Source organism: Aureococcus anophagefferens (genome assembly GCF_000186865.1).
Source record: "Aureococcus anophagefferens unplaced genomic scaffold AURANscaffold_7, whole genome shotgun sequence".
Taxonomy (NCBI): Eukaryota; class Pelagophyceae; order Pelagomonadales; family Pelagomonadaceae; genus Aureococcus; species Aureococcus anophagefferens.
Genome location: NW_008705567.1, coordinates 496,583 through 523,596, shown reverse-complemented (window position 1 = coordinate 523,596; position 27,014 = coordinate 496,583). Strand labels below are relative to the sequence as shown.

Here is a 27,014-nt window from a genome sequence, read left to right as displayed (position 1 = left end):
GCGACCGCCGCGGCCCGCGCCGCGCGGTCGAGCAGAACCCGCCGCGAGACGTCGAGCTCGAGGAACGCGACGGCGAACGCGGGCCGCGCGTCGCCCCGCGTCGGCGCCGCCGGCGCCGCGAGCGCGCGCTCGACGGCGGCGCGCGCCGCGTCGTCGTCGCCCGCGGCGACGGCGCGCCGCGCGTCCGCGAGGAGCGCGCAGAGGTCCTTGAGCTCGAGGAGCGCGCCGTCGCCGGACACGTCCGCGCCGGCGGCCGCGCACTTCCGCTCGCGGTCGTCGCAGGCGGCCAGCGCGTCGTTGAGGGGCTTCGCGGTCACGTGCGCGAAGACGTCGGAGTCGACCCACTCGTCGCCGTCGAGCCCCGCGTTGGGGTCGAAGGCCGCGACGGCGTCGGGCCGGCCGTCCATGGGCGCGAGCGCGAGCGCCTTGCGCGCGGCGCGGTAGTGCGCCTCGACCGTCGCCGCCGCGACCTCGTCCCGCGCGGCGGCGGCGACCGCGCGCGGCGCGTCCGCGAGCGCGGCCTCGAGGCCCTCGACGTCGACGAGGTGGACGATCTGGCCCGGGGGCGCGCGCCCGAGCAAATCCGGCGCGTCCGGCGGCGCGAGGAACGCGTTGCGGACGCGCAGCACGTAGGCGCACGACGCCGCGAGTTCGGCCAACTCCGGCGCCTCGTCCCCGCCGCGCGCGGCCCGCGCGGCGAGCGCGGCCTCGAGCGCGTCGACGCCGACGGGCGCCGTGCAGGGCGGCGGCCCGACGATGCGCCCCTCGCGCAGGCCCGCGAGCAGCGCGTCGCGGACCGCGCCGTCGCGCGCGCGCGCCGCGACGGCCGCGCGCTCGCCCTCGACGGCCGCGGCCCAGGCGCCCACGGCCCAGGCGCCGTCGTCGCCCGCGAGCCGCGCCGCGTCGTCCCACGCGCCGCGCGCGTCGAAATCCCGGAGCTCGAGCAACGTCCGCGCCGCGGCCCGCGCGTCGCGCGTCTTCTTGGAAAGGGCCCGCGTCCGCGCGGCCTCGTCGGCGCTTTTGACGGCCGACGCCAGCGCGGCGCCGTCGCCGGACGCGAACGCGGATTGAAACTCGGCGACGAGCGCCCGCTGCTGCTCGACGATCTCCGCGGCCGCGCGCCGCGCGCGGGCCTCGTCGTCGGCCCAGAGGCCCGCCGCGAGCTTGCCGTCGCTCCGGAGCTCGTCGAGCGCACCGAGCGCCGCCGTCAGCCGGTCCTCGTCGCGGTCCCGCAGCCCCAGGTCGAGGCTCCGCTTCACGTCCGCGACGCGCGCGACGGCGTCCCTCGCCGCGACGGCCCGGCCGTAGTTCTCCGAGTCGCCGGGCCCCGCGCCCTGTACGACGCGCCCGAGCGCGACGGCCCGAAATCGGAGCCCCTCGGCCTCCGCGACGCCGGCCTCGATGGCGCCGCAGCGCGCGACGAGCGTCTGGAAGTCCGCGTCGCCGCCCAATTCGCCCCGGAGCAGGCCCCCGAGCTCTTTGTCGAGCGCCGCCCGCCGCGCCAGGAAGTCGAGCATGCGCCGCGCCGCGGGCACGTAACTCGCGCGCAGGAAGAGGCCGAAGAACGCCGCGCGGCCCCGGGAGGCCGACGCGCACGCGCGGTCGAGGTCGTCGCAGGTCGCCGCGACGCAGCCGCCGTCCCAGGCGACCATGGCGTCCGCGAGGGCCCGTACCGCGGCCCGGAGCGTGTCGGAGATGCGCTTCGTCGTCGCCGCCGCCAGGGCCCGGACGACCGTCGCGCGCGCGAGCCCGAGCGCCGCCTCGCGCCGTTTTTCCAAGCGCCGGTGGACGCCCGACCGGTAGAGCACGCGGGTCCGGCCGACGACGAGGTCGCCGGAAGGCCAGGCGTCGTCCCGCGCCGCGAGCGCCGCCGCGAGCGCCTCGCACTGGGCCCTCGGCGGCCCCGCGAAGAGCTTCGACCGGTCCGCCGCGCCCGCGCGGTCCGCCAGAAGCCCGACGGCGGCGTGGTAGGACCGGCGGAACGCGACGTGGTCCAGGCGGAAGGGGAAGCCCCGCTGGTGGATCTTGACGGCCTCGAGGACGCCCGCGTAGGTCAGCTGCTCGAGGCAGAGCTTGTAGTCCATGGTCCCCGGCGCCTTCCGCGGGTTCGACTTGACGCAGCGCACGTAGTGGGGCTCCGTCGCGCCGAGCGTCGCCGTGAGCGCGTCGAGCGACTTCTTGAACTTGGCGCCGACGGACGCCTTGCTCGCGGCGCCGCGCCCGGCGAAGCACGCCGCGACGAGCGGTAATGTGCAGTCGCCGAAGGCCGCGACCATGTCGCCCGTGACGCCGTCGCGGTTCTTCTCCACGAACGACGCCGCCTCGTAGCAGACCTTGCCCGCGTAGTGCTCCACGAAGAACGCCGTCGACGCGGACCGCGGCGTCGAGAACCGCGCGTGGCCCGCGTGCCGCTTCGCGAGACGCGCGCGGAAGTTGGCCGACGACCCCCGGGGTAGCTTGGACTCCTCGTCGAGCATCTCGACGACGCCCGGCGGCCGCCGCCCGCCGAGCAGCGCGAGCACGTCCGCGTTGTCGACATAGTCGAGGCGCACGCACTGGCCGACGCCCTCGGCCTCGTAGAGCGCCATCTCCTCGTCGAAGACCGTGCGGTTGAAGAGCCGCTGGAGCCCTTCGTTGGCGAAGTTGATGAGGAGCTGCTCGAAGGAGTTCACGGTGAAGATCTCGAAGCCGAAGATGTCCAAGACGCCGACGACGGGGCCCGAAGACGCCGCGCCGCCGCCGCCGACGCTCTCGTTGACGCGGCCGACGGTCCACTCGAAGAGCGCGCCGTAGAGCCTGGGCGGGAAACAAAAATATGCAACACGACGTCAATAGGCATGTATTCGCACATATTCTTTTCGCTGTCTCCAAAGAATTCGCCGAGAGAACACGATCCTTCCAAAAATTAGCCGAATCGACGTCGACGCGACCGAGCTCGAGAAGTTTTTGCCGGACGGGGCGTTCCGCCGGTTGTTTCCGGCACGGCGTAGCGCTGGCGCGCGAAGGCGTCGCGCGCGACCGCCGCCTGCGGCGGCGGCAGGGGCACCTTGGTCACGGAGCAGCGGCGGCCCGTCTTGACCTCGACGGTCCGCAGCGTGAGCGCGCGCTCGAGCGCGGCCGCGTCCGCGCCGAGGCACGCGGCCGCGCGCTCCAGCGCGTCGCGCCCCGGCGCGTCGGCGGCGGAGCCGTCCTCGGGCCCGTCGCTGTCGCGGAAGGACGCGTCGCCGAGGTGGAGCACGGCCGCGACGATTTTGAGCAGGCCGTCGCGCTCGCGCGCGTCGAAGCCGACGGCCTCGAGCGACGCGCACGTCTCCACGAAGGCCGCCGCGTCGTCGGCGCCCGCGACGTCGAAGCCGCCGCGGCCGTCGCCCGGGAGGCCGCAGTAGAAAAAAACCTCCCGGTCGATGGCGAGCGCGCGCGCGAGCGTGCCGCGCGCGCCCTTGCGGAGCTGGAAGAACGCGTGGAAGTTGCGCTCGCCGGGCGCCTGGCCGACGACGCGGCCGCTTTCGAGGAGGTAGGGCGTGTTGCCGCAGGACGCGATGGCGCCGGACGCGTCGAAGCGGAGCTCCATGAACTTGCCGAAGCGGCTGCCTGTGTGGAATTGAACCACTGGTTTGGGTGGTCCTGACCAAGCTTTGAAATTCTCTAGCTCGGTCGAATCGAAGTCGATTCGGCTGATTTGTGGATGAATCGATTGCTCTCGTCGAGTTCTCGAAGCACAGCCGAAGAGCTTGCGTCGAAACTGTCGCATATGCGCACATCGAAGTCGGGTTGAAGATTTGACTTCCACACAGGCGGCTGCTGTTGTCGTTGCGGCTCGTCTTCGCGTTGCCGAGCGCCTCTAAAATCGGCGACGCGGCGAGGATGCGCTCCTGGACGCCGCCGGGCGACCCGGCGACGAAGGCGAGGTAGGCGAGGGCGTGCTTCGTCGTCTCCGTCTTGCCCGCGCCGGACTCGCCGGAGATGACGAGCGACTGCGACCGCGCCGAACCGGCGTCGCCGCCGCGGACGCCGCGGTAGGCCGCGGCCGCGACGTCGTAGACGTGGGGCGCCAGGGCGCCGCCGGCGCCGCCGCCGTAGTGCGCCAGCGCCGCCGGGCCGTAGAGGCCGTCGATGGCCTTGAACGGGTTGAGCGCGACGAGCACGCTCCCTAAACTCGTGTAGATGTCGTCGTCCTCGAAGCGCCGTCGCAGCGCGTGGAGGATCGACGCCGGGCTCACCTCCGCGAGGAGCACGAGGTCGCAGGGCGGCGGCTCGTCGACGGACGCGACGTCGTCGATGGCGTAGCAGGCCGACGCGGGCGCCGGGTCCAGCGTCCGCCCGTCCCGCGACACGCAAACGAGGTTGTCCCGCTTGTTCCGCGACACGAGCCGCGCGGCGACGAAGCCCTCGGCGTCGTCGGGCACCCAGAACCAGGACGCGTCCATGGCTGTGCGAATCGGGAGCTCAGAGCTGCCCCATCGTCCACCCAGCCCCTTCAACTTTGGCTGAACAATATTTGAGGAATCTTGTCGCCATCGTAGTTGCAGGGGTTCACGACTCGCGCCTCGAGCCCCACAACGATCGATTCGAGGCCCGCTCTCTCGAGCGCGCGCCATGGTGCGCTGAGGCGCCGCCGCATCCCCGGTGTGTCCCGCGCCGCGGTCCGCGGTGCCGCGCGCGCGCCATGGGCGCCGGCGGCAGCGCACACAAGGCCGAGGACGCCGCCAAGGAGGCGGGCGCTCCGGGCGACGACCTCGAGTCCAAGGACGTCGACGAGCTGACGAAGATGGCCTACGAGAAGCAGGAGACGGGCGAGTACCGGGAAGAGGCCCTGCCGCCCTCGCTCAACGCCATGGGCTCCGACATGGACGCCATGCGCGCGCGCCGCGCGGCACGGCCCCGCGCGCGCCGTCGCCGCTCGGCCGATGTTCGGACGAGGCGCGGCCTCGCGTCGGCGCCGGGCGCGACGTCGTCGCGCGCGCGCGCCTCGACGCCGGCGCGGCCCAGGTACTCGCGCATGGAGCAGATCATGCGCGACGCGCGCGACCTCGAGGACTTTACCGAGTTCCTCGTGAAGCAGTACGCCGAGGAGTCGCTCCAGTTCTACCTGGCGCTGGAGGACTTCCAGAAGACGTACCCCTCGGAGCCCAAGGTCATCGTCGTGGGCCCGCCGGGTGAGGGCTCGCCCGCGCCGCCGGAGGCGAAGACGCCGTCCGACGAGTCGCCCGAGTCCGCGGCGGCGCGCCTCGCGGACGCCCAGGCCATCTTCGACGAGTTCCTGAAGCCCGGCGCGGAGCGGCAGATCAACGTGAGCGGCAAGATCGTGCGCGACGTGAAGAAGAAGCTCGGCGAGGGCCGCGCCGAGGCGCGCATCTTCTCCGGCGCGGTCACGTCCATCCTGCAGCAGCTGACGCGCGACAAGCTCATGACCTTCACGCGGGAGCAGAAGGCCAACAAGCAGCTCTGGATCCGCACGCTGCGGTCCATGGAGAAGCACCGCAAGTCCATCTCGGCCGCCGCGCGCCGCGGCTCCTCCTTCGTCGGCCTCGCGGCGCCCCCGGCGCCGCCGCCCAAGGACCCGAACCTCCGCGAGCCGACGGACGAGGTCGTGCGGCGCCTCAGCGTCGACCTGAACAAGGTCGTCGGCAACATGGTCGTCGAGGAGCGCGAGCGCCGCGCGTCCCAGCTCGAGCTCAGCGGGTCCGACGTCGCCGTCGACGCCAACGGGGCGACGAGCGAGGCATAAGGCGCCGTCCCTGCGCTGTACGACGACGACCGGGGGGGCGGCCCTCGCGTTACGACCCCCCTCATCGCGCGCCCTTCTCCGCCTTGAGCGCGGCGAGGCGCTTGCGCTCCTCCTGGGCCTGGTGCTCCATGACGTAGGACACGAGCTCGGCCTCCGTGAAGTAGTCCTCGCCGTGCGTCGAGATGAGCTCCGTGATGCGCTCGCTGTGCTCGGGCGAGATCTCCATGCCGCACATCGTGAGGAACTCGTGGAACTCGGCGTGGTTGATGATGCGGTTCTTGTTGTCGCGCTTCATGAGGTGGAAGGCGCGCTTGACCTTGCCCGCGGCGCTCAGGTTGTTGTCGAGGCCCAGCGCCGTCGCGCAGAACATCTCGAACGTGATCTGGTTCGACCTGCGCGCGCGCGGCGTCGCGGAAAGCGCGCGGCGCGGCGCGGGGGCGGCGGCGGCGGCGGCGGGTCGCCGGTCCGCGACGGCGGACGCCGGCGCCGCGCGACGGCATGGTCGGGTTGTGGAAGCCGAGGAGGTCGAGGATGCGCTTCGCCGTCGACGAGTCGACGATGTGGTCGCGGTCCGTGTCGAAATAATCAAAAACGTGTCGCAGCTGCTCGACCTGGGCGTCGTGCTCGTCCTGCTCCTGCTTCTTGGGGTCCTCCTTCTCCGGCGTGGCCGAGGTCTTCTTGTCCTTGGGGGACGGCGCGGCCATCGTGTCGGGCTGCCCGCCGCTGCGCGGAGGTAAATGATGATGACTTCAATCTCACGAGGTTTGAGACACAGTTGCTTATCGAGTGGCTGCCCGAGCTGACACGATGGTCGCGTACCACAGCCGGACGAAGCGGAACGGGTCGTCGCAGCACACGACGCGCGCGCCCCCCCGCGCGGCGGCGCTCGCCGCCTGGGGCGACGCGGCGCCGGCGGCGGACGCCTTCCCGCCGGCGGGGCCCGGCGAGTTCCCGCCCGGCGCTTTAGGCGCGCGCGCGGGCTGGCTGCTGCGGGGCGTCCTCGCCGCGTCGGTGCGGTCCTGCGGCGCCGCGCTCCGCGCCGCCCTGCGCCGCTGGGCCGCGGCCGCGGCCGCGTCGCCGGCCGGCGCCGCGCGCGCGGAGCGGCTCGCGCGCGCGCTGCGCGCGCTCGCCGAGGACGCGGCCGTCGTCGCGCGCGCGGCGGACGTGCCCCGCGGCGACGCGATGCGCGACGACGCCGCGCTCCTCCTCCGGCGCCTCGACACGCTCCGGGCCATGTCCCTCGAGGTCGGGACCCGCGCGGCCGCGGCGGCCGCGGGCGGCGCGGCGCCCGCGGCGCCGCGCGCGCCGCCGTCGCCGCCGCGGTCGCCCCCGCGGGGCCTCCTCGCCGCCGACGACGACGCGGACGACGACGACGGCGAGTCCTTCGAGGAGGCGGCCGTCGCCGTCGTCCGCGCGCCGCCGCGGCGCGCGCCGCGGCCGAAGGCCCAGGCGTGGCTCGCGAAGCGGCGCACCTACGGCGGCGACTACGACGACCTCCCGGAGCAGCCGCCGCCGCGGCCCGCGCCGGCGAAGAAGCCACCGCCGAAGAAGCGGGCGCCGAAGCGGCCGCCGGAGCCGCTGCTCTACGACGTCGCGTCCTGCGCGCGGCGGCTCGCGGAGGCGCTCTACAAGGTCGGCGAGCGGCTCTTCGCGTGCGTCGACGCGGACTTCCGCGAGATGCCCCTGCGCGTGCGCCGGCCGCCGGTCCACCTCGACGTGCAGCGCCTCGAGGTCTTCCAGAACAAGCTCCACGCAGGGCGGGAAAAGAGCGCGAACTTCCCAACTTCAAAGGCTCCTCTCTCGGCCGTTTTCCACTCGTTTCGGCTGATCTTTGGACGAGCGATCATCTCTCGGAACGGTCTCGAAGCGTGCATGCTTTTTCCGGAACGCGCGCGCGCGGAACACCCACGTTGAAGCGACGTTGAATCTCTCGTTTCCCGCCAGGCTCCACGAGGCGGCGAACGGCGTCGCCGCGCGGTTCCTCGGCGACCTGGAGGCGGCCGCGCGCGCGGACCTGAGCGCGCGCCCACAAGCGTCGCTCGCGGACGCGGACGTGGACCTCGACGCGCTCCTCGAGGACGGCGCGGAGCTCGAGCTCCGGACGCTGCTCTCCGCGGTGTCCCAAGCGACTCGCTCCGCGTGGACGCGGCGGCGCCGCGACAAACGCGAGGCGCCCATCGTGCCCCGGTCGAAGCGCTGGCGCACGGACTTGTTGCACCGCCACCCGCCCTGCTCGCGCAAGGGGTGCCTCGTCTGCTCCGCGCGCGCGAAGCGCGACCTCGAGGCGCAGATGGCGCTCGGCCTCCGGCCGAACGCGGGGCCCCGCGAGTTCTGGGACGTCATCTCCAAGACCCAGGACGCCGTGGACACGGACGAGACCCTCGAGGCGGACCTCGAGCTCTCGCTGCCGGCTGTGTGGAAATCAACCAGTGGAACGCCCCGTCCAGCAAAAACTTCAAACCTCTCTAGCTCAGTAACATCGAAGTCGATTCGGCTGATTTTTGGACGAATCGATTGCTCTCGTCGAGTTCTCGAAGCACAGCCGAAGAGCTTGCATCGAAACTGTCGCATAAGCGCACATTGAAGTCAGCTTGAATATTTGATTTCCACACAGGCTGCCGGCCATCGAGGCGCAGATGTGGCGCGTCGTGTTGCTGGTGCGGTGCCACGACCGGAAGTTGGGGTTGCGCCTCAACCGCGACGAGTCGCAGCGGAAGCTGCTGGACCTGCGGCTCTACGAGCTCGTCTTCCTCTACCTGCGGAACGTCGCGCGCGCGCCGGCCCCGGGCGACGAGCCGCCGCCGTCGCCGCCGCGGTCGCGGCCGGGCTCGCCGTCGCGCGGCGCGCCGCCCACGCTCGCGGACCTCGACGACCGCGACTTCGACGCGACGCTCGAGTTCGTCGACCGGCGGCACGACTAAGCCGCCTCGTCTTCGTTTCTCGGCGCGGCAGGGTGATGTACGTGGCGTCGCAGGGCGACATGTTTTTTTTTAGTGGTCTTCAAGTCAACCACACGGTGCGGTTTGAGGTTCGTGTTGCCCTGCACAGGCCTGCGAGCACGAGCAAAGCGATGAAGGGCTTGCTCATGCTGTTCCTAGCGCTCACCCGGCGCGGGGCCCTGGGCCTGTCGACGCGGCGCTGCGTCGCGACGAGGCGCCCCAACGACAGCTTCCTCGCGCGCCTCGGCGGCGTCAAGCGGGCGCCGCGCCTCGCGCCCCGTCCCGCGACCGTCGAGGGCGCGGCCCCGGACCGGCCGCCGACGCTGCCGTCGGGGACGTTCCGGCCGAAGCAGTCCCTGGGCCAGAACTACCTGAGCGACCAGAACTACGCGACGAAGATCGTCGACAGTTTGGGCGACGACAGCGAGCGGGGCCGCCGCGTCGTCGAGCTCGGGCCGGGGCTCGGCGCGCTGACGCGCCTGCTCCTGCGCCAGTACCCCGAGATGGTCGCCGTCGAGATCGACGGCCGCGCCGTCGAGCTCCTGGAGCAGACCTACCCCGCGCCCTTCACGGTGCTCCACAGCGACGTCCTCGCGGTCGACTACACGAAGCTCGCGGCCGCGCGCGGCGGGCGCCTGTCCGTCATCGGCAACCTGCCCTACTACATCACGTCCCAGATCCTCTTCTGCCTCTGCGACCACCACGCGTCCGTCAGCCGCGCCGTCGTGACCATGCAGCACGAGGTCGCGCTCCGCCTCGTCGCGAAGCCGCGGACGAAGGACTACGGCATCCTCAGCGTCGTCTTCCAGCTCTACGCGCAGCCGAAGATCGCCTTCAAGATCCCCCACACGGCCTTCTACCCCCAGCCCAAGGTCACGAGCGCGCTCGTCGCCATCGACTTCCCCGAGGGCGGCGTCGACCTGCCCGTGGACCCGCGGAAGCTCCGGACCGTCGTGACGACGGCGTTCCGCCAGCGGCGGAAGATGCTCCGCCAGTCGCTCAAGGGCATCCTCAACGGGGCAACGCTGCCGGACCAGTTCGCCACGAAGCGGCCCGAGGAGCTCGCGCCCGCGGAGTTCCTCGACCTCACGGGCGCGATCTACGGCTTCGACGGCGACGGCGGCGCGCACGACGGCACGCCCATCTGGCGCACGCAGAAGCTCCGTAAGGGCGAATTCTAGCGCGCGCGTCTGGAGCCCGAGGTCGAGCCCCCGGCACTCGCCACTTCCGTTCTTAGCCGAGGTCGCCGAGGGGGTCCTCGTCGTCGCTCGCGCGGCGCCGCGAGTCGTCGGCGTGCGCCTTGACCCGCGCGGCGAACTCCGACGACGACGCGCAGAGCTCGTTGAAGCGCGGCGGCGCCGGGCCCGTGGAGAAGGGGTCGCCGTGGATGAGCAGGTCCAGGTACGCGAACGCCGCCTCGAGGTCCGCGTCGTCGTAGTCCCTGGCGGCCGGCCCGGGCGCGGGCGTCGACGCGGCCGGCGCCGGCGGCGCGGGGCGGGGCGCGCCGGCCGTCGGCATGCGGATCGCGGCGGCCGGCGGCGGCGACGCGGGCGCGGGCGGCGGCGGCGGCGGCGGCGCGCCGCCCTCGTCGTCGTGGAGCTTCCAGCAGCAGTGGGTGCCCGGCACGAGGCCGTAGGGCCCGCGGCCCGCGCCGCGCGACTTGTCCACGAGCCACCAGCCGTCGTCGAGCTTGTCCAACACCGCGACCTCCTCGCCGCGCGCGACGGAGAGCTGCCAGTCCTCGGCGGCGGCGAAGTCGTTGACGACGAGGGCCATCGACGCCCGGCCCGCGGACGGCATGGGCTGCGCGCGCTCCATGAGGCGCTGCGCGGTCGCCGCCTGGGACGCCGACAGCGTCTTCCTGCCGCAGAGCTTCTCCAGCGTCGACGGCCGTTTGGCGACGGACGCCAGGGCCGCCTTGAGGGCGCCCACGCTCGACGCCTTCTTCTTCGGCGCGCGGAGGGCCATGGCGCGGCGATCACGCGCGAGGCTTCTCGGCGCGGGCCGGGGACATCGGGCTGCGGCGGCACTCGGGTCCTTCGGCCGCGCTTCAAGTTTATTTTTTTAGAGTTGGCCGGGGGTTTCGCCTGGGGTTTCGAGTCGCCGCAAACGCAGCAGCTCGCCGGACGACGAGGTGGACGATGCCACACGGCCGCTAGCGCCCTACGCGCCCCCGGGCCGCGGCGTAGTTCGCGTCGCACGTCGCGTCGTCGCGGCGCGACCGCCGCGCGCAGTTGAAGTTGCGCCAGGGGAAGGGCGCCGCGCACTCGGGCCGCGCGAGGAGGGCCGGGTCCACGAAGGCGCAGAAGGCGCGCATGGTCGCCCGCCGGTCGCCGTCGGTGTCGAGGACGAGCAGCCGCTCCGGCGACTCCGCGAAGAGCGCGCGGACGTCCGCCGCGTGCGCCTGTGTGGAAACCAAATCTTCAACCCGACTTCAATCTGAGCGTATTCGAATGTTTTGACACAAGTTCTTCGGCTGGGCTTCGAGAACTCGACGAGAGCGATCGATCCGTCCAAAAATCAGCCGAATCGGCTTCGATGTGACCGAGCTAGAGAATTCTCAAGTTTGGTCAGGACCACCCAAACCAGTGGTTGGTTTCCACACAGGCGTGCGCCTCGTAGGCCGCGAGGAACGCCGCGGACCCGGGCATCGCGCCGCGGCCCATGAGCCGCGCGTACTGGGCCGCGGCCCAGGGCTTGACGACCGTCGTCCAGTGCGCCACCGACGCGTTCCACGCGCGCGGCTCGCGGTACGTGAGCACGAACTTGGCGCCGGGCCATCTCCGCGCCGCGGCCGCGACGAGGGACACGTTCCAGGAGAAGCGGGAGTCCTGCGTCGCCTTGTGCCGGCTCAGCGCGCTCAGCGAGCCGCACTGGCACTCGGGCTCGAGGTGGAGCCTCTGGAACGCGGCCTGCAGGCTCGTCGTGCCGCTCTTCTTCCAGCCGACGCCGACGATCTTGGCGTCGAGCCAGTCCGGCGCGCGGCGGCAGGCGCCGCCGCTCGCCGGGCGGCAGAGCCAGGACCGGCAGTCCTCGGCGCTCCCGTCGCGCGCGAACGGGCACGGCGGCGCCGGCGGCGGCGCCGGCGCCGGGCGCGCGGCGGCCGTCGCGTTCGGCGGGATGACGCAGCCGACCTCGCGCGAGTGCTGGCAGGGCCGGCGCCGGTGCCGCGGGCCGTCGGTGCAGCACATGCGCACGCCGCCTTTGCGGCTCCCGCAGCCGTCGCCGCCGCAGACCTTGCAGGACTTGGCGCAGCAGTAGGCGTCGCCGGCGCGGATGCCGTTGCGGCAGAACGGGCGCGCCGCGACGACGACGCGCGCGGCGAGCAGCGCCGCGACCGCGCGCCGCATCACGCGGATGCTCGGCGCCGCATCACATCGTGGCTGCCCAGTCGCGGCCGACGATGCACTGCAACATTTGATTTTGTTTACCAAGAGATGGGGCTGCATTGAGCTGCCCCGCCTGTGAGAGCGCGCACCTCTTGTGACCCATGTCCTTCGCGACGCGCCTCGCCATGGCGCGCATCGACTCCGAGTGCGCCAAGGCGGACGAGCGGGACCGCTCCGAGGCGGCCTTCCAGAAGCGCCGCGAGGCCGCGGCGTCGAAGGACGCCGAGGCGCCGGACCCGGGCGCGCGCTGGAGCTGGAGCCCGCCCGGCGCCGAACGCAAGCGCGACGGCGGCGAGGCCAAAATGAGCGACGACGCCGCGGCGGCCGAGGCCCCCGTGGGCTGCCCCGCGCACCGCTTCCACCCGCGGCGGGGCCGGACGCGCGAGCGCGTCGCGGCGGCGCTGGCCTACTGGAATGACTACTGGAAGCAGTACGACGACCCGGACATGATGGAGCTCTTCGACTTCGAGAGCCGCCACTACCGCGAGTTCGACCCGGACGTCGACGAGCACGCGCATGCCTGTGTGGAAACCAAATCTTCAACCCGACTTCAATGTGAGCGTATTCGAATGTTTTGACACAAGCTCTTCGGCTGGGCTTCGAGAACTCGACGAGAGCGATCGATCCGTCCAAAAATCAGCCGAATCGACTTCGATTTGACCGAGCTAGAGAATTCTCAAGTTTGGTGGGGACCACCCAAACCAGTGGTTGGTTTCCACACAGGCGCACTCCCACGCGGCGCTCCACGCGGAGTACCGGGAGCTCTTCGAGCGCGTCTGCGGCAACCACCTCGTGGCTGTGTTGGGCACGACGCCGGACGACTTCGCCGACGAGCTGCGCCGCGACCTGAACAGCGGCGACGGCGACCGGCGCGCGAAGGCCGAGGAGTTCCTCGACATCGTCCACAAGGCCGACGACTACGCCGAGTTCGCCGAGTCCATGAAGGCCGCCGTCCGCTCCGCGCGCTGGCTCGAGGAGCCCGACTGAACGCGCGGCGCCGCGCGGCGTTCGCGAGCTAGGAAGCGATGCACCTTCGGCCGCACCGATCACCATGCCGTGGGGCTTCTCGGCTTCAAGCGCGCTTCGAAGCTCTTCCGCGATGAGCGCGGCGCCCGATGCGGACGCCGCCCTCGACCCGTCGACGCGGGCGAACCTGGAGGCGATCCTCGCCGTCGCCCGGGAGCTGCCGAGCGCGGAGGACGCCGGCGTCGGCGGTAGAAACGCCGCCGTGCTCGGCCAGATCGCGGAGCTCGCCGCCGACATCGAGCGCGTGCTCGACGTCGCCGACGGCTTCGAGCGCCTCGAGGCGCCGCCGCCGCCGCCGCGCATCGCCGTGCTCTGCGGGTCGACGACGGACGGCGGCGCCGCCGACGGCACGGGCGCGGGCTACGAGGGCACGCTCGGCGACGTCGACCCGGACTTCGAGCCGATCCTCCGCGCGGCGCTCCCGGACGGCGCGGTGCTCGTGCCCTACGAGGAGGCGATCGCGGCGGGCGACTGCGTCGGCGCGCTCACCGTGACCCACGCGCACGTGTCCGACGCGCTCCTCGAGAAGCTCGGGCCGAAGCTGAGGGTCGTGTCGAACTACGGCGTCGGCGTGAACCACGTGGACCTCGAGGCCTGCGCGCGGCGCGGCGTGAAGGTCGGCCACACGCCGGGCGTGCTCGCGGACGCGACGGCGGACCTCGCCTGGGCCCTCCTGCTCGCGTGCGCGCGGCGCGTCCCCGAGTGCGACGCGTACGCGCGGTCGCCCGCCTTCGTCGCCTACGACAACATGGCCTTCCTCGGCTGCGACGTCGCGGGCAAGACGCTGGGCGTCGTCGGCATGGGGAGCATCGGCGGCGAGGTCGCGCGGCGCGCGCTCGGCTTCAAGATGGAGACGCTCTACTTCAACCGGACGCGGCGGCCCGAGGCCGTCGAGCGCGAGCTCAAGGCGACGTGGGTCCCGCGGCTCGCGGACCTGCTCCCGCGCTGCGACTTCGTCGTCGTCGTCTGCCCGCTGACGCCGGCGACGGCGGGGCTCCTCGGCGCGGCGACGCTGCCGCTCATGCGCGACGGGTCCGTGCTCGTCAACGTGTCGCGCGGCGGCGTCGTCGACCAGGCCGCGCTCCTCGCGGCGCTCGACGGGCCCGGCGGCCTCGCGCGCGCGGGGCTCGACGTGTCGTCGCCGGAGCCGCTCCCGCCGGGCCACGCGCTCCGCGGCCACGCGAAGGTCGTCTGGACGCCGCACCGCGGCTCCGCGACAACGGGCGCGCGCCGCGCGATGGCCGAGCTCGCGGCGGCGAACCTCGCCCTGGGCGTCGCGGGCGCGCCCCTCGCCCACTGCTGTAACGGGCTCTAGAGCGGCGGCGCGGCGAGGCGCGCGGGCCCGAGCGCGACGGCCTCGAAGGACGCGAGCGTCGCCGGCGCCGCGGCGTAGGCGCCGAGCTCGTTCGCGTCGGGCTGCGTCGGGTAGAGCCGCGCCGTGACGACGGCCCGCCCCTCGTCGGCGAAGGCCTCGAGGATGGAGCCGTCGAGGAAGACGTCGAGCTTGAGCCGCGCGGCGCCCGGCGGTAGGAACAGCGTCTTCGCGTAGGCGAACGCGGGCGCGGCCGCGTCGCGCGTCGAGTTCGACCGGTCGACGTAGAGCGACGCGGCGGCGGCCTTGAAGCCCGACGTCGACCCGTTGCGGAAGGGCTCGAAGGCGGGCGCGTGGCGGCCGCAGGGCATCTGGAGCGCCGTCGCCGCGAAGGCCTTGAAGCGGCAGAGGCCCCCGGCCGTGAACGTCCAGGCCGCGCAGGACGCGTCGGCGCCGCACGCGCCGCGGCAGCGCGCGAGCGTCGAGTTCGCGAAGGAGGCGCTGTCGCCGTTCGTCTCGTCCCAGAGGTCCACGTCCTGTAGGAGCGACGCGTCGCGGAGGCCGACGCGCGTGAACTCGTCGCCCCGCTTGAGCACGACGAGGCCGACGTCGAAGCCCGGATCGAGGTCTTCGAAGACCGCCGTCGCGCGCAGGGACGCGCCGGCGAGCGCCGCCGAGAAGGGCGCGGCCGCGTCGAGCGCGACGCCCGCGGCGCGCTCCGTCGGCCCGACGGCGAGGCCCGCGAGCTCGGGGAGCGGCGGCGTCCGGAGGTAGCGCGCCGGCCCGGGGAGGAAGGCCGAGTCGTCCGCGAGCCAGACCTCGCGGGGGAGGCCGAGCGTGCCGAACCACCCGCTTCCGATCGCCCGCGTCATCGCCCAATCTTCCCAGAAGCCCGAGCCGTGATCCGCCGCGCAGGGGTCGCGGTCCGCCTCGATGACCGCGGGGATCCACACGAGGCGGTCCTTCGCGGCGTCGTAGAGGTGCATGGCCGCGTAGCCCTCGCCGCCGTCGAAGACGTTCGACGCGTAGTCCGACCGGACGTCGAGCAGCGCGAACGACGCGTTCTCGTACGTGCCCAGCGCGTAGAACTCGCGCCCCGAGAAGTCGCAGGTCTTCTGCATGCCGTAGAAGACGGTGACGTTCGTGCCGGGGATCGCCATGGCGTTGGGGTCGCGCGGGTAGGGCCCGAAGCCGCAGAGCGCCGGGAGCGCGACGCAGCGCGTCCATGCGTAGCGGTGGAAGACGCCCTCGTCCGCGAAGCTCGAGAAGTTCGTCGTCGCGACGAGCCGCGCGGCGCCCGTGGCGCCGCCGGACGCGGGCTCGTTGGCGACGACGCGCCACTTGCCGTCGCCCGAGCCGTCGAGGAACGCCTGGGACAGGTCCGTGCCGGGGATGCCGGGCGTCGCGACGCACGCGGGCGCGCCCGTCCGGCCGCAGGGCGCGCCGTCGGGCAGCGTCGACGTCCAGTGGGTGAGCAGCGGGTCGCTGCGGTTCAGCGGCCGCGACCTGCCAAGGATGACGGTGACGATTTCTCATTGTTTTCCCACCCAAAATCTCTCAAAAAGTCGTCACGGCCACAGGACGCTGGCCGCGACTGCCAGTGGCCGCCGCCGCCGATCTCGTTGTAAATGGCGATGACGTCGCCGTCGGCGAGCTGCGCGACGCCGCCGCTCTCCGCGCCGGGCTGCGTCATCGGCGGCAGGGGCCACCAGCGGACGAGGTCCCGGGACGCGCTGTGGCACCAGCGCATGCGCTCGCCCTCCTTGAGGAAGCACTGCCAGGCGACGTGGTAGAGCCCGCCGCGGAGCATCATGCCGTTGGCGTCGCCGACGTAGCCCGGCGCGTTGTCGAGGCCGCCGAGGTGCCAGATGGGCCGCGCCGTCGCGTTCGGCGGGACCCAGGCGGCATCGGCGGCGGCGGCGGCGGCGGCGACGACGACGGTGAGGGTGCTGCCCGCCATCGTTCTCGATCGATCGCTGCGGAGACTGCATCGTCGCCTTCAATCGATCATGGAGCCGCCTCGGCGCCCTTGCTTGAAGATCCGCTCGCCTTGGTCGCGGCGGTCGCGGCGGGGCCGCGTCTCGCGGCCCCGCGCCCGGGTGCGTTACAGCGGCCGCGCCTAGGCGGCGGCCGCGGCGGCCTTCTCCGCCTTGGCGGCCTCGGCGGCCACCCTCTTCGCGCGCTTCTCCGCCTCCTTCTTCTTCTTCGCGTCGAGCTTCGCCTGCTTCTTCGCCTCCTTCTCCGCCTTCTTCTTCGCCTTCTCGGCGGCGGCGTCGGCGATGGCCTGGCCCGACGTCCAGACGACCTTGCCGTCCTCCCACTTGGGCTTCGGGAGGAGCACCAAAATGTCGTCGTCCGCGTGGCTCGCCTCCGCGATCTGGCGCGTGTAGCGCATGCCCTTGATGTTTTTCAGGGGCTCCTTCTTGTCGATGGACTTCTGGAGCTTATCGCTCGCCGCGTCGAGGACCTGGACGGCCTCGGGGTACGTCTTCGCGAGGGCCTCGACGACGGCGAGACTCCAGCCGCGGATGATCGCCTGGGCAGGAAAAAAGTGATTCAAATTCGCTTCAACGTGAGTGTTCTGCGCGCGTGCGTTCCGGAAAAAGCATCCACGCTTCGAGACCGTTCCGAGAGATGATCGCTCGTCCAAAAATCAGCCGAAACGAGTGGAAAACGGTCGAGATAGGAGCCTTTGAAGTTGGGAATTTCGCTCGCTTTTCCAGCCCCGGATGATCGCGAGCTCGAGGGGCAGGTGGCCCTTGGGGAAGCGGACGCCCTCCATGCAGCGCTGGGACGCCGCCGGCGCGTAGGCCTTGAGGATGGCCATGATGACGGGCTCGGCGACGAGGCGCCGCGCGCGCGCGGCCGCCTGCGCGGCCTCCGTCGCCGCGCCGTCCTCCCGCGCCTCCTGCGTGAGCACGTAGTGGAGCGGCATCCAGGGCGACCCCTTGCCCTCGCCGGGCATCTTGTCGCTGGCCGCCGCGGGCCGCTTCTTGAGGATGTGGAGCGCCGCGCCGTAGCCGCTCTGCGCGCCCGCGTTGCCCAGGTGCTCGTAGATGATGCCCGGCTTGGTCGCGTCGAGGCCGTCGGGCAGCGGCCGCGGCGACTTGGGCACCTGGGTCGCGATCCACTTGACGAACTCCTCCTCGTCGATGATGCCGTCCTTCGTCACATCAATACCCGCGCAGAGCTCGTCGAGGTGGCCCGGGTCGATGTGGTAGCCGAGGGCCTTGGCCGCCATCCCAAACTCGTCGTACGTGAGGCCGCCGGACGCGTCGGCGTCGAACTTCTCGAAGCTGAAGAAGATGCCGTCGCGCTGCACCGTCGCCGCGATGTCGCCCATGTCCTGCTCGTCGTCGTCGCCGAGCGCGACGATGGCGGCCCGGGAGACGAAGCCCCGGTCGTCGGCCATGTCGTTGTACTTTTGCAGGTCCCAGGCCTGCTCGCCGACGAACGCCCGCGCCTGCTCCTTGTCCAGCTGCTCCGGGAACTCCGGCGCCCCGGCGCTCGCGGCGGCGCCCATGGTCCGCGGAGCGCGCCGCCACGGGCGAAACGAGTGGCAGCGCCCCCGAAGAGAGCTTGAATGTTCAAGAAGTCAACGAGCGCACTGGTTAGGCCAAAGTGATGGAAAGGACCAAAACATAGGCCTCGGATACATGGCGTCCTTGACACCGCTGAAATTAGAGAGGCAGTATGTACTACGCGCCGCCCCACGCCGCCTACGCGCCCGACGCCCCGCCGCCGCCGCCGCCGCCGTTTTACTACGGCGCCCCCATGCCCCCGGCCTATTACGAGCCTCCCGAGCCGCCCTTCGTCGCGCGCCGCCGCGACCAGCCCATGCACGCGGGCCAAGGTGCGTTCCTTCCGCCGGCGCGCAGCCCCCCCCCAGGGCGCGACCCGCAGGGTGCGTGAAGCGGGCGCGCTGGGGCGCCCAGCACCGCATCCACGAGCACTTCGCCGACGGGTTCCCGGACCTCGCGCGGCGCTTCGTCAAGGTCCGCGCGTCCAGCGACCGCCGCTTCGAGTACGACCTCGGCACGCGGCGCTTCCCCTCGAAGCGCGGGCCGGTGTTTTCGAGAGGCGTGCGTCCCCGGGACGCGCGCGCGCAGGCGCCTCGGGGCCATCGGCGTCCGCCACCTCAACGCGCGCGTCCGCGCGGACCTCGAATCTTACGACCCCGACGTCGACGCGAGCGCGCCGTTTCGACGCGAGCGCTTCCGCCGCGCTTCGCGAGCTCGACGAGAGCCATCGATGCGTCCCAACATCAGCCGTGACCGAGCGAGAGCATTTCCGAAGTTCTCACGGGACGACGTCCCGCGCAGGCGCTCTTCCGCCGGCTCGACAGGGCCATCGGCACGCGGGACGCGTCGCTCGTCCACGTGCGCGCCCGATCGGCGCGCCCGTGTGATCGCGACCGCCCCGTAGGAGCTGCGCGCGATGCTCACGGACGTCCTCGAGGACTGGCGCTTCCGCCACCACTGGCGCGCGGGCGGCGGCGGCGGCGGCGACGACGACGGCGCGAGCGACGCGAGCAGCGACGCGGAGGACGACGACGCCGACGCCCCGCGAGCGCCGCCGTCCCTCGTCGCCCGCCGTTTCCGCGACGGGCCCCGCGCGCAGGCCGCGGCCGCCGCCGACGCCCGAGGACGAGGCCGAGGCCGCGGCGCACCTCCGGGCCGCGCGTCGCCGGCGTCCCTCCCCCCCCCGTCGCGCGGCGACGGCCGCCGCGCAGGAGCGCATCGCCGTCGCGCTCGTGAAGATCCTCTACGCGCAGGAGGCGCCGCCCGCGGCCGCGTCGCCGGGGCCGAGCCGGCCGCCGACGCCGCCGGGCGGCGCGGCGGGCCCGGCGGTCCTCGACCTCGCCGGCGACGAGGCGCCGGCGACGGCCGGGTGCGACGCGGCGGCGCCCATCGACCTCGCCGTCGACGACGGCCGACGCCCCGCGCGGCGGCGGCGACACCGCGGAGACGCCAGTACGACGCATCGACGCGCAGCACGACCAGGCACCCGCTAATCGAGGCTTCGATTCGCCGTGAACGCCGACGCGTTCGTAATTAGCGCCGTCGGGAGTTGTCGTCGTCGGCGGCGTCGGCCGTCGGAGCTCGAAGGCCAGAAACGCGATGAGTCAGTGAGGTGGACCACTTCACGCGTCGTCGTCCTGCGCTCGCTGCGAGCATGAACACCCCTTCCGCGGACGCCACGGCGCCGCCGACGCGCCGCCGCGCCGCCAAGGCGGTCAACTACGCGGAACCGAAGCTCAACACTAAGCTGCGTCAAGCAGAGACGTCGGCCAAGGCGCCTAAGGCGCCCAAGGAGGCGCCAAAGGAAGCGAAGGCGCCCAAGGCGGCGCCAGTCAAGAAGAGCATAAATGCCGCCAAGAAGCGCGCCAAGGCTGAGGCCGCAGACGACACCGAGGCCGCGGCCGCGAAGCCCGAGGCCGCGGTCGCCGAGTCGGCCGCGGCCGTGCCCATGGCGGCGATCACGCCGATCGCCAACCCCGAGGGCCTCAGCGAGTACGAGCTCGAGCGCAAGGCGCGCATCGAGCGCAACGAGGCGTTCATGGCGTCCCTGGGCCTCGGCGGCGGCCTCGCGGCCGTCGACGAGGGCAAGCGCAAGGCCGCGAGCCAGCGCGGCGTGTCGCGGAAGCGCGCGAAGAAGGCGCCGAGCGAGCCGCCGCGCCGGAGCCAGCGCGTCCAGGGCATCGGCGCCGACGGCGCGCAGCTGCCCGCGAACTTCCGCGAGCCGACGGCGTACGCGCCCCAGGGCGCCTGGGAGTCGCGGCCGCGCAACGTCGAGGACGTGCCGCTGCTCGCCGACGACGAGGACGACGACGCCGCCGCGGCGGAAACGGCGGCGAAGCGCGGCGCCATCGTCGCGGCCCTCGCGGCCAAGGAGGCCAAGAAGCCGTCCGCGCGGACGCCCATGGACGCGCGGGCCTACCGCGCGTCGCTCCAGTCCTTCGCGCTCAAGGAGGCCGACGTCGCCAAGGTCACGAAGGACCGCACGTACAGCCTCGCGTGGCTCCCGTCCACGGACAAGCTCCTCATCGCCGCGGGCGACAAGAGTGGCCGCGTCGGCCTCTGGGACGTCGACGACGCCGACGGCGAGACGTGCTGCGCGCAGTTCTCCGACCTCCACGCGCGGCCGCTGACGGCGCTCGCGTGGCGGGGCGCGCAGCTCTACTCCGGCGGCTACGACAGCTTCGTGCGGCGCACGGACTTCTCCGAGGGTTCTTTGCGGTCCACCGTCGTCGCGGACTACGAAAACGACGACTGCGACGACCTCACGCACTGGTGCCTCCGCGACGACGTGCTCTGGGGCGCGCACAAGTGCGGCGGCCTGAGCCGCCACGACGTCCGCGAGCCCGCGGGGTCCAAGAAGTTCGTCGCCGACGCGCACGGCAAGAAGGTCGCGCACGTCGCGTGTCGCCCGGGCCGCGCCGAGGTCGCCACGTCCTCCAACGACGGCGAGCTCAAGCTCTGGGACGTGCGCAAGCTCGGCAAGAAGCCGACGCCCCTCGCCGTCATGGGCCACGACAAGTCGATCCACGGCTTCGACTTTTCGCCCGACGGCCTGACCGCGTGCTCCGTGTCCTACGACAACACGGTCGCCTTCTGGGACCTGTGCAAGAAGGTCCCGACGGCCGTCAAGGTCCGCCACGACAACCACACGGGCCGCTACCTCACGCCCTTCAAGCCCGTCTTCGACGTCCACGCGCCCTCGCCCGTGCTCGTCGTCGGCTCCATGGCCAAGCCCCGCGCCATCGACGTCGTCCAGGCGGCCGCGCCCCACTACCTCATCAAGCTCAACGACGGCATGGGCGTCTTCCACGCGGTCACGTCCATCCACGCGGTCCACCCCTTCGTCCACGCCATCGCCGGCGCGAACAACTCGGGCCGCGTCTCCCTCTGGCGCAAGTAAGGCGCGCCTAGCCGATGGACTTATGCATGTCGACGACGAGGCTCGAGTCCTCGGGCCGCCCGCGGTCGTCCAAACGCCCGTAGCGCGCGCCGATGGACTGCGCGTGGACCCAGAGCGGCGCGTTCTCCGGCGCGCGCTTCACGTGGCCCGTCGCCCCCGCGTAGGCCGGCCGGACGGGCTCGTCGACGAAGGCGTCGCCGTCCCAGTACTGGCGGACGTGGTAGCCGGGGAAGAGGCCGCACGCGTCGAGCTGCGCGCGGAGCAGCGCCGCCGTCGGCAGGACGACGTGGGACGGGTCCGCCGCGTCGAAGCCCGCCGCGAGCGACGCCGCGTGGCGCGGCGCGCCGTAGTCCGGGAGCGCGAGCCGCGCGACGCCGCCGGGCCTGAGGACGCGGCGCCACTCGCGAAGCACCGACGGCCACGCGGCCAGCGGCAGGTGCTCTAGCACGTGCTCCGACAAGATCTCGTCGACGGCGTTGTCCGGCAGGTCCATGGGCTCCGTGAGGTCGTGGACGACGAAGAAGGGCACGCGGCCCGGGTCCGGCTCGCCGGCGGACTTGTCGAGGCCTTTCTGCTTCAGATCCCGAAACCCCACGCAGACGAAGTCCCAGTACCACACAAAGGGCGCGCAGTCGACGTTGCCGCCGACGTTGAGCCGGACGGGGAAGCCGAGCCGCGCCCGGTGGCGGACGTCGGCCCAGGTCGTCGGCAGGCGCGCGCCGAACTCCGCGAGCGTCGCCGCCGGGTCGCCGTCGTCGACGAGCAGCGCCTCGCCCAGCGCCGGCGCGTGGTCCCGGCAGCTCCGCGTGTCGACCTGTGTGGAATTCAAATCTTCAACCCGACTTCAATGTGAGCATATGCGACAGTTTCGGCGCACAGTCTTCGGCTGTGCTTCGAGAACTCGACGAGAGCAATCGATTCGTCCAAAAATCAGCCAAATCGACTTCGATTTGACCGAGCTAGAGAATTCTGAAGTTTGGTCAGGACCACCCAAACCAGTGGTTGAATTCCACACAGGTGTCGACGATGAGGCAGAAGCGCGCGAAGGCCGACGCCAGGCTCTCGTCGGCCCAGAGCACGACGCGCAGCGCGGCCGCGGATCCGTCCGGCTCCGTGAGGCTGACCTCGCCCCAGCGCCCCGGCGCCCAGCCGCCGACGTCGCCCCAGGCCGGCTCCGCGTCCTCGCGGCCGTTGGCGCAGCGCCCGCAGCTCCGGTCGCAGAAGTGGCCGGCGGTCCGGCAGTGGCCGAGGAGGGCCAGGGTCGTGCAGTCCTCGTAGGCGCCGTCGATGCTCGACCGGCCGTAGGAGCTGCGCCGCTCGTCGAGGGCGTCGCAGCAGCTGTGGCTGCAGCCCGTGGACTGCGAGAGGACGCGGGGCAGCGCGACGGCGGCGAAGAGAGCAACGCTGCTGCCCATCGTGCTGCGCATGCGAAAAGTGCCGAAAACCGAGACGACGCGGGCGCTGCTGCCCATCGCACCCGGTGCCGGCCGCCGGCGCCCTGCGGGCTGCGAGAAGTGCAACCTCGAGTACAAGCACCCTGCAAGCACCCTGACTGCATGCTCTCCGAAGCCGCGCGACGATGGACCTGCGCGCCGAGCTGAAGAGCGAGCAGGCGTCCGTCTTGGACCTGGACCTCTCGGCCTTCGACAAGCTCGGCGTCGTCGACGACGACGCCGTCGACGTCGACGACGACGACCCGGAGCTGCTCGCGGAGCTCGCGGCGCTCACGGGCGCGGCGCCGGCGCCGGCGAAGGACCCGGCGGCGCTGCGCGCCGAGGCGCTGGCGCTGAAGCGGCAGGCGCTCGCGCTGAAGCGGGCCGGCGACGCCGCGGGCGCCGTCGCCAGGCTCCGCGAGGCCAAGGCGCTCGAGGCCGAGGCCGCCGCGCTCCCGGCGGCCGCGCCGCCGCCGCCGCCGCCGCCCGCGCCGCCGCCGGCGCCGCCGCCCGCGCGGGCGCCGGACCCGGGCGCGGCGGCGCTCGAGCTCCCGGCCATGGAGGCCCTCGCGGACGCGGTGCTCGCGTCGTCCGCGGCGCTCGACGACGACGACGGCGCCGTCGGCTTCAGGGCAGGACAAGAGAGCGAAATTCCCAACTTCAAAGGCTCATATCTCGGCCGTTTTCCACTCGTTTTGGCTAATTCTTGGACGAGCGATCATCTCTCGGGACGGTCTCGAAGCGTAGATGCTTTTTCGGGAACGCGCGCGCGCAGAACACTCACGTTGAAGCGACGTTGAATCACCCTTGCCCAGGTCGGCTTCTCGGCGGCCGACGAGGACGACCCGGAGCTGCTCGCGGAGATGGCGCGGCTCGCCGGCGCGCCGGAGCCGCCGAAGCCGCCGCCGGCGCCCCGGCCCGCGGCGCCGGCGCCCGGGCCCGCGGCGCCGCCGCCGGCGGAGACGCCCGCGACGCTCAAGCGGCGCGCGCTCGCGGCGAAGCGCGCCGGCGACGCCGCGGGCGCCGTCGCGCTGCTCCGGCGCGCCAAGGCGCTCGAGGCCGGGACGGCCGCCGTCGCCGGCGCCGCCGCGGCGGCGCACCGGGGCACGTCGCGCGACGAGGGCTGGCGCCGGCTCCGCGCGGCCGTCGACGAAGCCTTGAAGGCGTGCGTCGCCGAGGCGCGGGCCAAGATCGCCGCCAAGGACCGCGCGGGCGCCGAGGCGCTCGCGGCGCGGTGCCGCGAGCTCAAGGCGCTCGCCGCGCGCGCCGCGCGGTCGCAACAGGCCGGCGGCGCGCCGCCGGCGTGGCGCGCGACGACGGCGACGTCGCGGCGGCGCGTCGTCGACGGCGACGTCGGCGAGACGTCGCTGCGCGTGGGCGTCCGGAGCCTGCGCCTGCCCCTCGCCGCGCGCGCGCGCGACGGCCAGGCGCCGCGCGGCGCGCCCAAGTACGCGCGCGTGGCCTGGGCGCTCTCCGACGGCTGCGGCGCGACGGGCGCCGGCCGCACGGAGCTCGCGAGATTATCATTGGCGAGCGACGGGCGGAGCCTCGCCTGCGATTTCGTCGACTGCCTCGCGGCGGACTGCGCGCTCGACGGCGCGCTCGTCGCGGCCGCGGCCGCGAGCCGCGGGGGCGCCGCGTCCGTGAAGCAGGCCCACGCGCTCTCGCGCTTCGGCCGCGGGAAGCTCTGCCTCGACGTCACGACGGCGCCCGGGGGCGCCTTCTTCGGCAAGCGCGAGTCGGTGCACGCGCGGGCCAAGGCCGGGCTCGACGGCCTGCTCTCCGCCGCGGCCGTCGACGACGCGCACGCGTCCGCGGGCCGCGTGCGATCGGAGGACGACGCGTCGCCCGTCTTCGCGCGGCACGGCGCGCGCGTGGCCTTCGGGCTCTCGCTGCGCGAGCCCCTGCGCGAGCCCGCGTACGAGACCGTCGCGGGGCGGCCCGATTTGGAGGTCGACGAGGCCACGTGGCCCCGCGACCCCGGCGGCGCCCTCCGGGCCGCGCCGCCGGCGGCGAACGTGCCCCAGAGCGAACTCGACGACCCGAGGGGCGTCGCGCTCCTCGTCTCCGACGCCGTCCTCGACGCGGAGATCGCGAAGCACGACGCGTCCAGCGGCGCGCTCGAGGTCGTCGCGCTGCGCCTCGCCCTCGTCGCCGCGCAGCAGCTGCTCCACGCCGAGGTCGGCAACGGGAGCCTGACGCCGCGCGCCTACGCCGCGCGCGTCAAGGACCGCGCGGACGCGGACCGGCGCCTCGCGGGCCACCTCCGGCGCCTCGGGCGGACGCGCGACGCCGCGGCCGTCGCCGCGCGCGTCAAGATCGCCGACGCGGAGCTCGCGGAGATGGCCGAGGGCGGCCTGTAACGCGTCGTTTTTTTCCCTCGGGCCGGGCGCGGAAGCGCGGTCTCTCTCCGGGGGCCGCGATTCCCTCGGCGCCAGGACGCGGCTCGCGGTCTCCCGCAACACATCCCGCCATGGCGGGGGATCTTGAGTGGGATCTTCGAATCGCGACGGGCTACACGGGCTACTGCACGGTCGGCGCCGGCTCGAGGACGCGGAGAACGGGATCGTCGTCTCCTACGCCGTCCTCTCGTCGACCGCCGCCGCGGCCCGGTCCGTGGTCGATTCGCTCGCGTCGACCGACGCGGTCCATGTCGACGCCGCGATCGCCGACGCCGCCGCCGCCGCGGGCGTCGACGCGCTCTTCTCCGCCGTGACGATGACGGACGCGACCGAGCCGACCGCGGTCGCGGCCGGCGACGACGGCGACGGCGGCGACGACGACGCGGACAAGGCGGGGCTCTCCGGTCTTTCGATGCTCTCCGTCGCAGCCATGGGCGCGTTCGTGTGCTTCTGCTTCGGCGCCCTCCTCGTCGCCCGGTCGCGCTCGTCCGGCCGCGAGGCGAGGTCGAAGTTCGCGGGTCCGCCGCCGAAGACGGTGGAGTTCGCCGACAACCCCATGAGAGGGGAGTCCCCATGAGAGGATACGTTACCGGAGGCTGCGAATTTCCTTAGGGGCGCTCGCTAGGACACGGGCGGCGTCGCGTCCGCCGCGCCCGGGGCCCCCGCGAGGTCGATGGGCGCGACGTAGGGCAGGTCCGCCGCCGGCGCGTCGCGCCGCGCGTCGCGCGCCGCCGCGCGGGCCCCGCCGCGCGTCCGCCTCGGCCGCGAGCGCCGCCGAGACCTCGGCGTCGACGGCGCCGAGGTCGTTGCGCGCGGCCGTCGCCCGCAGCTCGTGGATGAGCGCCAGGAGCTCGTCGGCGGCGTGGGCGATGTTGCAGGCGTGGAGCTCGACGGCGTGGGCGCTGCCGTGGGCCTCCTCCTCCGGCGAGCCAACGCGCGACGCCGCGACCATGCGCCGCAGCGAGTCCGTCATGCGGTGCAGGTGCGTCAGCGCTTCCTCGTCCGGCCGCCGCCGGCGCGCGTCGAGGGCGCTCATCGCGACCGGCGCGACCGGAGCGCGCGAGGCGAGAACTCGCGGCGGGAGGCCGGCCGTGAACAGGCCGAGATCTCAGGCCGCTCGGCGTGCCGGCCGACGGTGCTCTTCAGAAATCTTCGACGCTTCCCTCATCGGGTGACCTCGGTCGGGGCAGCCCACAGCCGCAGCCATGGTCCTCCGCAGGCTCGCGCTCGCGTCGCTCGCCGGCGCGTCGTCGGCGACGGTGCTCTTCAGCGCGGACTGCGCCGGCGCCGGCACGGGCACGGGCGAGTGCATCTACTCCATGGACGTCGACGCCCTCAACGTCAAGGCGAACCTGACGGCGGAGCTCGCCTACACGTCCAGCGGCAAGATCAGCGCCCTCGAGGTCGACGTGCCCCACAGCAAGATCTACTGGACGGACCGGACCAACGAGGCGCTCATGGGCGCGACGCTCGGCTCCGACTTCGCCGACGCCAAGGTGTTAGTCTCCGGCATGGGCGAGCCGCACGACGTGTCCGCCAGCGTCCTGCGGCCGTGACGATTTTCGAGAGCTTTTGACCGGGGAAACGAAGAAAATCGTTACCGACGCACTTGGTAGGTGTCCGCGCGGCTCTCGACGGGCGCGGTCTACTTCGCCGACAAGGTCAAGGGCACGGTGGAGTTCAGCGCCGATTACGGCGCGACGCACCAGACCTTCGCGAGCGACCTCGAGGCGCCCGTGGGCGTCGAGGTCGACGACGACAACGCGCGCCTCTACGTCGGCGACTACGCGGCGGGCGCCATCTGGGCCTACGACCTCGACAAGCCCGGCTTCCGCGTGCCCTTCCAAGCGAATTGCACGCAGCC

General features: G+C 72.9%; 6 protein-coding genes across 6 annotated transcripts in view; 4 read left to right on the top strand and 2 right to left on the bottom strand.

Annotated features, from left to right (window-relative positions):
• Positions 1–1,967: 1,967 nt before the first annotated feature.
• On the bottom strand, positions 1,968–4,427 carry AURANDRAFT_25065 (hypothetical protein; the record flags this gene model as incomplete). Its single annotated transcript, XM_009037804.1, has 3 exons — positions 1,968–2,774; positions 2,984–3,587; positions 3,793–4,427. Coding segments are annotated over 3 exons (2,046 nt in total), but the record flags the coding sequence as incomplete, so codon positions are not given.
• Positions 4,428–6,535: 2,108 nt separating this feature from the next.
• On the top strand, positions 6,536–7,642 carry AURANDRAFT_63429 (hypothetical protein; the record flags this gene model as incomplete). The annotated part of the gene is made up of 1 exon (XM_009038144.1): positions 6,536–7,642. The coding sequence occupies one exon, from the start codon at positions 6,536–6,538 to the stop codon at positions 7,640–7,642; it is 1,107 nt and encodes a 368-aa protein (XP_009036392.1).
• A 1,363-nt stretch (positions 7,643–9,005) lies between these two features.
• AURANDRAFT_13505 (hypothetical protein) lies at positions 9,006–9,770 on the top strand (the record flags this gene model as incomplete). The annotated part of the gene is made up of 1 exon (XM_009038145.1): positions 9,006–9,770. A coding segment is annotated over one exon (765 nt), but the record flags the coding sequence as incomplete, so codon positions are not given.
• Positions 9,771–9,900: 130 nt separating this feature from the next.
• Positions 9,901–10,635, bottom strand: AURANDRAFT_63428 (hypothetical protein; the record flags this gene model as incomplete). Its single annotated transcript, XM_009037803.1, has 1 exon — positions 9,901–10,635. One exon carries the CDS (start codon positions 10,633–10,635, stop codon positions 9,901–9,903), a length of 735 nt encoding a protein of 244 aa, XP_009036051.1.
• A 2,520-nt stretch (positions 10,636–13,155) lies between these two features.
• On the top strand, positions 13,156–14,397 carry HPR1 (glyoxylate reductase; the record flags this gene model as incomplete). The annotated part of the gene is made up of 1 exon (XM_009038146.1): positions 13,156–14,397. The coding sequence occupies one exon, from the start codon at positions 13,156–13,158 to the stop codon at positions 14,395–14,397; it is 1,242 nt and encodes a 413-aa protein (XP_009036394.1).
• A 2,053-nt stretch (positions 14,398–16,450) lies between these two features.
• Positions 16,451–27,014, top strand: part of AURANDRAFT_71439 (hypothetical protein) — a gene marked incomplete at both ends in the record, with an annotated part of 13,768 nt that continues 3,204 nt past the window's right edge. Inside the window, 14 exons of the mRNA XM_009038147.1 lie at positions 16,451–16,922; positions 17,205–18,247; positions 18,298–18,451; positions 18,504–18,537; positions 18,717–18,773; positions 18,820–18,978; positions 19,127–19,315; positions 19,786–21,311; positions 21,803–21,815; positions 22,333–22,428; positions 22,928–23,440; positions 23,564–25,107; positions 26,370–26,691; positions 26,767–26,985. Of these exons, the coding sequence (XP_009036395.1) occupies positions 18,088–18,247; positions 18,298–18,451; positions 18,504–18,537; positions 18,717–18,773; positions 18,820–18,978; positions 19,127–19,315; positions 19,786–21,311; positions 21,803–21,815; positions 22,333–22,428; positions 22,928–23,440; positions 23,564–25,107; positions 26,370–26,691; positions 26,767–26,985 (4,986 nt within the window). The remainder of the gene's footprint in view (positions 16,923–17,204; positions 18,248–18,297; positions 18,452–18,503; positions 18,538–18,716; positions 18,774–18,819; positions 18,979–19,126; positions 19,316–19,785; positions 21,312–21,802; positions 21,816–22,332; positions 22,429–22,927; positions 23,441–23,563; positions 25,108–26,369; positions 26,692–26,766; positions 26,986–27,014) is intronic.